We start from the raw sequence: 9,979 nt of genomic DNA, 5'->3' as shown, positions 1-9,979 counted from the left end.
AACACGAGGAATATAATTGCAACTGACTATTATGTACTAAGCGTCAACTACTATCTAGAGAAACAAGAGAATTTTAGAATTTTGAAAGTAAAAACAATTAAAAGCAAGAGAACAACTAAATGCAATTAAATCACAAAGATAAAGTATGAGAGATAAGAAAATTCTAGGGATGTGCGTTCACAGTTATGGTTATATAAATTCCAACTACAATACCCTAGCACAGTTAATACTTTGATAGGACGAGTCACCTACTTTATGATCATATGCAAACATTGATTACTAACATTAGGGTTGTCAATCCTAACACGTAACTCTATAAAGCTCCTAAGACCCTTAAAAAGTCCTCACTCTCAATTAATTGTGTTGTTTTAAAGGAAACTAATTGTAGTATCTACTAAGTGGACCTAACTCGCTAGAACTCTCTCACAGTTACAAAGCAAGTTATATTTGATCATGCACGATTGTGTCACTCAATCATGAAGCTTCCAGAACAACTTAGGGAAGAAACAAAGTAAAAACAAAACGGATATTAAATAGAAAAAGGAATTATATAAACCAATAAAAGTTACTAACACATCCAACGAATTCTATGAATTTAGTTAAATATAATTGAATAAGCTAAAAACATAGATTGAAGTGAAGACAAAATAAACATAAGTGCTAAAGCAAATAAAACCTAAAGGTTGAATCCTTGTAGCTCTTTGATGATATTTTCCTTCTTTCTACAACCCCTTGCACAGTGAAGAACTCTCAAATTTATTCTATGGAAGTAATTGACAAAAAGAATATGAAAGATTAGGGTTGGAGTAGGAGCTATGAAAGCTCCCCTTTTTGAGGGCTAGGGAATGTTGAATTCTATGAATTAGGTTATGGGGTATATATATGATTGAAAAGGATTTTAATTTGGTAAAAAGTCTCAAAAGATGGAATTTCCATGCCCCATAGTAGAAGGAAAATATTTGGCAAGGTAATATCTTTCTTCCTTCTTTAAATTTCCGTCTAGTCTGTATTTGACAGCTTTGCGCGACTTTGGTAGAACAACCATAACTCTCTCCACAGAACTCCGATTGAGGTGATCTTGCTACCAACGCGAAGCTCTTTCGAATAAGAAGAGAATGACATGTATAACGCCCTGATTAGACATCAAGATCGCTGGAAAGTGAAATTTGAACGCAGCTGTCGTGCACAGCTGATCTTGGATTTTCTCTTTGCTGGCTCTATAGTTGTGAATGGAAAGATGCCTATTTTCCTTCAAATATGATATCTCCATCTTCTGCAAAGTATGGTCTACACACAACACACATAAACATCACATTTGTGATGAACCGCTTTGACTTACATGATCTATATGGCTCTTCCTCATCTGGCAGCAGGTAGTATCTATCCGTACTCTTAGTCATGAAAAACCATTTTTCATCAATGTGCACTGCATTGTGCACTGAGCATTATGTGATATTTGATCATACCATTGTATACCACTAGCTGAACATGAGTGAGACCCCATTTCATTCTTGCTAATTTGTTTGAGGCAGTAGGCAGAGGCTTCAAAGCATTTGTGTGTGGCTTGAGATGATTTGCTTTCACCATCCTGCCTACTGTACTCTTACTTAAATCAAGCTTAGCAGTCGTCTTGCGTATGGTAGATCTTTAAAGGACTGAATGAGCTGTTACTCTGTTATCATCAAGCTGAATTTCATGTGCTTGAAGCCTTTAACACGATCTCTTATGCGACAGGTATTCCACTCTGGATCTGTTTTCTGGCCTCTGCCCAGATTCTATGCACCGTCTTCCTGCTCACTCCAAATTCCTTTGCTTCCTTGACAATACTTCCATATGGTACTTTACCTAACCGGCTCTATTGTAGCAGACTTTAAGCTATCAGATTTTTGGTGGTCACTCCTATGATGCGCGAGTCTGTGTCTCCGACAATATCTCCAGCAGCAGACTCCATAGCTCTACGATGAAAATTTTCTGAGGGCAATTGTTCTAAAACTCTCCTTTTATTGTGTAGGTAATCCTTTTATAGATAGTGGTAGTTGGGATTTCCCTCCTAAGTTCCGTCCAAAAATTTTGCTTTAAGTATTGTGGAATTTGGGATTTCACTCCCAAAAATCTCCAAATGTAATTTGATTAAACTATCCTTCAGGCAGAAGCCTATTTATGAAAGAGGCAATTTGTTTTAGGCTTTATGCAGATTTGTATTTTGAGTGTTTTGAGCAGGATAATTGTTTTAGTGTTTGCGCAGAGGTGAGAGTATTTTGAGCAGCAAATTTGTATTTTGTGCGGATTATAACACTAATTACAACAAAAAATTGAACAAAAAATTTTAATTATGCTCAAATCATCACTAATTCAAGATTTCAATAAAAAATAGAAGAAAACAAAACAAGGTGGGGACCCCTTTTCACTACCTACCTTCATTTAAATCAAAGTCAAACAACATTTCTTAAAATTCGTGCCAAGTCAAACTGGCCCAAATTATCTGGGACGGATGAAGTATTACCATAAAAAGAAACATCTCACTTAGGCTGGGATGGATAGAGCACCTTTTTTATACATATAATTTTGAAAGTGATTTGAATACTCCCTCCGTTTTACCATAGTTGAGGCGAAACTTTTCGGCACGGAGTTTTAGAAATGAATATTGGGTGTGTTAAATAAAAAGATAATAAAGTAAGAGAGAGGAAAAGGTAGAGAGAATAGAGTGTAAAGTGAATAAAGTAGAGAGAATAAAGTAAGAGAGAGTAAAGTAAGAGAGAAAAAAAAGTTATACCATATAAGGAAATGACTCAACTATGAAAAAACTTTCCGAAATGGTAAAATGACTCAACTATAGTGAAACGGGGGGAGTATATTTTAGTATGAATACAAAATTAGCTAGGGATGTATGTCAGTGCAGCAAGCAATCCGTGGGCTGGCCCGAATAGCCGGCCAAATTTATAGGGTTAGGGTTGAACATTTACAGCCCGATAAAATTACAACCCGATTAACCCGCAACCCGGGCCAGACCAGAAAACCCGATAGGCTACCCCGAAAACCTGATAAAATTTCTTTGTCCTATTTATTTGACTCATAACTCATCACTTTATTGAATATTTTGTAATATAGATAACTACAAAAATAACTTTCAATTTTATGTTAAATATAAATATTATATATTAAATTTTATTAGTATAATAATGCATAAATAAATTAAAAACATCAATTGTACTAAAAATATATAAATTTCTAAAACATGCTTTAAATTTTCTGAAAATATGTTTATACTTAATTTTGCACAAATCTCATATATTAATATTTGTTCATATTTAAGTTTAAGCATATATCTCAAATTATCAAATTTATCATAATTAAATATTTTACATTTTATAAATATAACTAATTTTCATCATTATTTATTGGATTGATCGTATGTTAATTTTATCGGTAGCAATCCGATTAATCCGTTGGGCTAGTCCGAAATCCGAGCTTTCAGGATTAGTGTTGAATTTTTATAACCCGAAAAAGATCACCACCCGATTAACCCGAAACCCGATAGGCTGGCCCGATTGACTTTCCTAAAAATAGCTATATTTTACTCAAAAATAAAAAATAAATTACTATAAACCAACAAGTTCAAAAATTTCGCAATCATCCCGTCTTTCTCAATTTGAGAGAAATCGTGGTTGGTGTGTCAAAATTGTACACAAGGTAACCGGAAAAAGACTTTGGATAAGAAGATTGCAAATTATTCAAAGTGGCAATCGAATGTCACAGTAGGATTTAAAAAATCGACTAATAATCTAGTTATTCTGAACCTTGTCTCTTTTTAATTACGTTATCTACGGCTCTTGCTTCAGTAACAAAGTGTATTAATTTGATTCGACAAAAAATGGTAACAAAGTGTATTAATTTGATTCGACAAAAAATGGTATAAATAATAAATACGTAACCAGATGATCACAAATAAAATTAGATTTGCTGTAATGAAGAGTAAGTAACGGGGGCGTAATTGTGAAGCAGATTTATAAGAAAACTGTTAGTATGCCTTGGATTAGAGTGTTATATTGCTAACTTATAACTTAATTGCTAACTATAACTAAATAATAGTTATTAGATATTTAAATTAAGGGCTTAGATCATTAATCCTTAAATATCAATACGATCAACAAAAAAACGTCAATAATGTCATACGATTAATTCCAAAAAATATCAATAGGGGTATTGATGTCAATTAACTACATGTTTAGTTATAACTAACTTTTAAAATAAATTCCAAAACTTTAAATTCATATAACATATATCAAATTAAAGATAATTTCATAAGGATTCCAACGATATCCTACATGCATATGTTCCGACGTCAAAATTTGAAAAAAAAATTCGTAGAAATGTTAACATACTATATAAAATATGTCAATATAATGCATGTAGAATGTCAATATACGCAATGAGTTAACATTCTTAAAGCATTGTGTTGACATTCTCAAAGCATTGTGTTGATATTTTCGAAACACTATATTGACATTTTCATCCAAAACCCTAATTTGGAGGGTTTTTTTTATCTTTTTTTATTTTATTAATAAAAACAAAAATTACACGTGGAAAATTGTAGACCACACGTTTTCTAAAATCCTATGGCCTTAAGTTAGTTGTAGTTAACAATTAAATGATGAGTTAGTAATTGATCACTCCCCATGCCTTGAATCTATATGGTTTGCTGCTAGCCGACGGGCTATGATATGTTTATGTTTTAGGCCTTAAAATTTGTATTGGACCTAGTCCATCGTCTGTGTGCTTATTTACATAGGAGTAGGGCATTAAACTCTGTAATCTGAAAACAATTTGAATAACATCTGTTCACGGTTTACGCCCGTGGACGTAGCCAACGCAACGTTGGTGAACCACGTAAATTCTGTCTCTTTATTTTTCTGTTTATGTCGATTACATCATTGCTCTATTCTATCACAACAAAATCAAAATCAAATTAGCTATAAAAAATGGTGGCGCAGATCGAGAAAAAAAATTAATTTGGATATAAGTTATAGTATAATCAAATTTGATTCTTAGTTACCAATTATGCATTAAATTCATACCATCCCGAATGTTTCTATTTTATGGAATGGAGAGAGTATTACATTATTAACCTATTAAATTAATTGGATAAATTGTTAAATAAATTACGAAATTTGATTAAATTCTTATCGGTTCCATACTTCCGTACTTTTCAAAAATGGATTATGACACCACCAACTTTGAAAAAGAATCATACCATATTTTTAAATTATGTCAAAATTGACATGTTAACCGAAATAAATCACCAAGTTTATAAGTTAATATTAGTTGATCGCATACCTTTAAAATGGAATTATAAATGGACGACTAAAGGTTAAAACTGGTCCTGAACATATATCCATTTTATGATTTTGATCATATATTTTATCTTTTGAATTTTTTGCATCCTGAATATTTCAACTCGGATCACAATTGGTCCTACACTAACAATTTCATCAATTTTTACACGGTTTTAATCCAATTTTGACCGATTTTTAAATGGGCCTATGTTCAGAACCAGTTTTAGCCTTAATTCTAAATCAACACATTTGATTTATGTTCTATCTTTCTTTTTTTCCCCTCTTTTTACTAAATTTGTCTCCTTTGTTCTCTTTTCTCTCCCTCAGTTATCTTTATTTTATGTAAATAGTGTTGGGCAAAGAACATACTATTATTTGAGGTAACAGAGAAAAGAGCAGTTGAAAGAGATACTATTAATTTTATTTTTTTATGATAGAGAGGGAAAAAATACTTTATTTATTGAATAACGTTGCTACGAGTATCACGTCGATTTGTATACGAAAAGAACAATTGAGAAAATTAATATTATATAACATTATGCACAGATCAGAAAGTAGTTACATTACTAAAAATTAATAAAATTAATATTATTCCATTTGTCCACCAAAAATAATCTCATTTTACTGTCTTGGGATGTCTACAAAAAGTAGTTACATTACTAAAAATAAAAAATTTCTCTCTACTTTATCCACATTTTTCTCCTATCTTTCATACTTATTCTCCATTTCTTTCTCATTTATCTACTTTTTCATTTCCTCTTATTTTATTAATTTCTCATTAAAATCCATATCATCTAAAAAAAAAAAAAAAGACTATTTTTTCATAAAAGGGGAGCATATTGTAATTTAAATGGTTATTAATACAACACATCATTTAAATCAATATGCATCTATAAAATACTATATCATCAAAATTTGTACGCACAGTTTGACCGGAAAACTTTAGATGAGTAGATTGCAAAAATTTTCAAATTTAATATGTACTCCCTCTATGTCTTCTATTAATTGACATAAGTTTATTTAATACAATTTTTAAGAATAGTAATGAAAAAAGAATATAAAAATTAGTAGAATGTGAGACCTACTTTTATATATTAATTTTATAATAAAATATGATTGCAATGAATTAATGGAATGTGCATGTCAATTAACTGAGGACGGACGAAAAAGGAAATTTGTGTCAGTTAATGGGAGAAGGGGGGAGTAACTCCCTCCTTTGACTAAAAATAGAAACTCTTTTAGTTTTGCGTCGTTTCCTAAAAATAAAAACACCTATTATAGAAAAGTTCTTTCTCTCTGTAATATGAAATTCATTTTTCACTAATACACTTTTTCTTTCTATCTTTATTTTATTTTATACATTTTAAATTAAAATCTCCGACATTCCTAAAGTTCCTATTTTTAAGAAACACGAAAACTATTTTGCTTTTAAAAAATACGAGATTAATCAAAATTTGAAAAATTTTATGATTTATTTGTCAATTCATTTGAATCACTCATTATCAGTCCTAAAAAATAGTGACATGTACCTTGTTGCACGAGTTTTAATATAAGTAATAACGTGCTTTGTGAGTGGAGAAATAACAATTTGTAATAATTCTATATTAAAAAAATTAGCTGGTAGAGATTCGTCTTTCTCCAAGCCAAAATCTTAAGTTTTATTCAAGCTTCTTTTTGTAATAATTCAACAGATTTAAAGTTTTTAATTACAATGTCTTACATGCCGTTTTTGCAATAAACTATTGTATCCGGATACGGGATATCTCTTGGTAGGACTTCTTTGACTCTTTTTTTCATGGTTTTCAGAATTAAGTCCAATTCCCACTTAAACTCTTTTCTTTGACTCTTTTTTTCATGGTTTTCATGGTTCTTCATTGCTCTCTATTCTCTATGTCAAGTTGTCAAGCATTCCGTTTATGAAACTCTCATTAAATATTATTGAATAAACAAAGTGACACATGTAAAATATTAAGTTATACTTTAATGCATGGTCTACTAGTTCTTTAGATCATGTCAATTCAAAATGGCAAAATAACTTTTTAAATGGTGTAGTGCATCTGTAATCCTTATTAATGTTTTCAACATGATATATCATCATCTGGACCATGAAATTATATGAAAGTTTTATTTTTTTTTCCCTTTTTTAACGTTTAATAATTCTTAATTATTGATGTATAATAATTCTTATTGGCACATAATAATACACAAATAATTTATCATTATCACTAGAATCTTACAGAAATCTTCTCACTCATATTTTAAAATTGCATGTGACTGGAGTGGTGGCAAATAAATAATGTCTCACATAGCCAGCCAATTTAGACCGCAGCTCAGATTTATTTTATAAACGATCAACAACTAATGTGGGTTGTACATTGTCTTTATTTAATTAACTTTTATTTGCTTCGGTGACAGAGTTTATTATATTAATCCATTTTTCTAAACTCACAAAAAGAAATTAAAGACAAAATATATAAATTAAAGTGGCGCAGATGATCTTGACAAATAAAATTAGATTAGCCGTAAGAGTTACGTAACAAGGGAAAATTGTAAAGCAGATTTATAAGAACAAAATCAAATTAGTTGTAAAAATATTGTGGCGCAGATCTTGATGAAAATATTAGATTCGGGCCAGTAGTCTACAAAATTATTGGTTTTGCTTTATTAAATTTCACCATGCACATGCACACTTGACTCTATTACATAATTTGATGACCATAATGTTCATTAAAATAATAGTAATAAACAAATAAATAGATAAGTATAATATTAATCTATAAAATTAATTGGAAAATTGTAATAATTCCATTAAATAAATGACTCTTCTTGCTCCAAGCCAATGAATTACATCTTTAGTTTCAATCAAGCTTCTTTTAATATTAACTCGAAAAATTTGAACTTTTTAAATATACTGTAAAGCATTCCGTTTTTGACCCTCTTGGTAACGCTTAAAGAATTAAAAGTTTACACATGCAAAATATTGAGTTGTCTACTATATATAGTTGGCTATATCTTATGACAATTCATCAACTCTTAACTACTCAACCATACATATTCAGCAAACGATAATCTAATTATCTTCATTTTCAGCATTTGATTTGGAAAATGGTGGGTGTTAGCAACGTAGATTTCGATTGGGAGAAAGAAGTTAAGGAATTCGACGAAAGAAAAACAGGAGTGAAGGGTCTGGTGGATGCGGGAGTGAAGGAGATACCCCGTCTCTTCGTGCATCCGCAGGAGGTCATAGACCGTTACCCAACAGCCAAGGGCGCAGCGGTGGAGCTTCCTGTGATAGACCTGACTGGGGCGGAGAGTGGGGGAGCAAGGCGGAGGGAAGTGGTGGAGGCGATCGGTAAGGCTGCCAGAGAATGGGGTTTCTTCAGCATCATCAACCATGGCGTTCCGTTGGAAACAATGAACGCCATGTTGGAATCTATAAAGAGATTCCACGAGCTCCCATACGAGGAGAAGGAGTCACTCTACACATACGAGAGAAGCAAGCTAGTGAAGTGGAACAGCAACCTCCCCGCTCAGAAAGGCGATCCTGCTTGTTGGAGGGATGTTTTGAATGTGGTTTACACTAACGATCATCTTGACTCTCACGAAATTCCTTCAGCCTGCAGGTATACTATTACAGACTCAATGTCCCACATCGATTGTGAAAGCAACTGGTGTGGAGTTTATACACCAAATAGGCTTTATATCTAGACAGACTAATCTTTTGGGATGAGTTCTCATTTGTCGTAATTTGTTTTGATTTGCAGGAAGGAAATGGAGGAGTATGTAAAGTACATGATTGAGGTGAGGGAACTAATGGCAGAGTTGTTCTCAGAAGCCTTAGGCCTTCCCACTGATTACTTGTCCAAAATGGAGTGCATGAAAAGTCAGTCTATATCATGTTTGTATTACCCAGCTTGTCCCGAGCCTCACAAGACCTTAGGAGCCCCCAAGCATTCCGACACCACTTTCCTCACCTTGCTCATTCAGGACACCCTCGGCGGCCTTCAGATGCTTCGCGACAACCAATGGGTTGATGTACCGCCCGTCCCTGGGGCCCTCATCACCAACTTCGGTGATCTCATGCAGGTTAATTATATGATCAGCCTCACTTAATTACACCACTGGAAACAATTATTATTGTTTGATTACGTAATTAATTATAATTATCATTTGCAGATTCTTAGCAACGACGAGTTCATGAGCGTGGAACATAGAGTGTTGTCGCAGTTGGCAGGGCCGAGGATCTCGGTGGCAACCTTCTCCACACCGAGCATCCGAGCACAAGGGAAGCCATTTGGTCCCATCAAAGAGCTCGTCACCAAAGACAAGCCTGCGGTCTATAGAGACTTCATGTTCGAAGAGTACTTCCAATACTACAAAGTCAAAGGAGCTCGCGTTGAATCAGCCTTCGATTATTACAGGATTAATAAATAAATAGTAATATTGTTCAAGTTTCGTCTTCTATTGTGGGGATTTTCAAACAAGTGTTGTGAAGTTAATAACCTTTAATTTATTTGATAAAGTAGTTGTGATGTTTAATCAGATCGAGCTTCATGAATATGCATGATGTCAGTCTCACTAAAGCCTCATCTTACTGGAAATTTCAGTTTCATCACTTTCATCGACAATCCATTTTTCTTTTTCAA

General features: G+C 32.7%; 1 protein-coding gene across 1 annotated transcript; it reads left to right on the top strand.

Annotated features, from left to right (window-relative positions):
- Positions 1–8,355: 8,355 nt before the first annotated feature.
- Positions 8,356–9,979, top strand: LOC125216497 (1-aminocyclopropane-1-carboxylate oxidase homolog 1-like). The gene is made up of 3 exons (XM_048118234.1): positions 8,356–8,956; positions 9,098–9,419; positions 9,510–9,979. The coding sequence occupies exons 1-3, from the start codon at positions 8,439–8,441 to the stop codon at positions 9,765–9,767; spliced, it is 1,098 nt and encodes a 365-aa protein (XP_047974191.1). The 5' UTR covers positions 8,356–8,438; the 3' UTR covers positions 9,768–9,979.

The sequence above is a fragment of the Salvia hispanica genome, chromosome 1 (genome assembly GCF_023119035.1).
Source record: "Salvia hispanica cultivar TCC Black 2014 chromosome 1, UniMelb_Shisp_WGS_1.0, whole genome shotgun sequence".
NCBI classification, from domain to species: Eukaryota; Viridiplantae; Streptophyta; class Magnoliopsida; order Lamiales; family Lamiaceae; genus Salvia; species Salvia hispanica.
The sequence above is the reverse complement of the archived record's forward strand: the minus strand, read 5'-3'. Positions and strand labels throughout refer to the sequence as shown.

Bases quoted from the DNA above. Each gene is read 5' to 3' on its own strand.
- LOC125216497 (XM_048118234.1), top strand. From the start codon at position 8,439: ATGGTGGGTGTTAGCAACGTAGATTTCGATTGGGAGAAAGAAGTTAAG. The intron at 8,957-9,097 runs GTATACTATTAC...TTTGATTTGCAG, and splicing joins GAAATTCCTTCAGCCTGCAG to GAAGGAAATGGAGGAGTATG. The intron at 9,420-9,509 runs GTTAATTATATG...TATCATTTGCAG, and splicing joins ACTTCGGTGATCTCATGCAG to ATTCTTAGCAACGACGAGTT.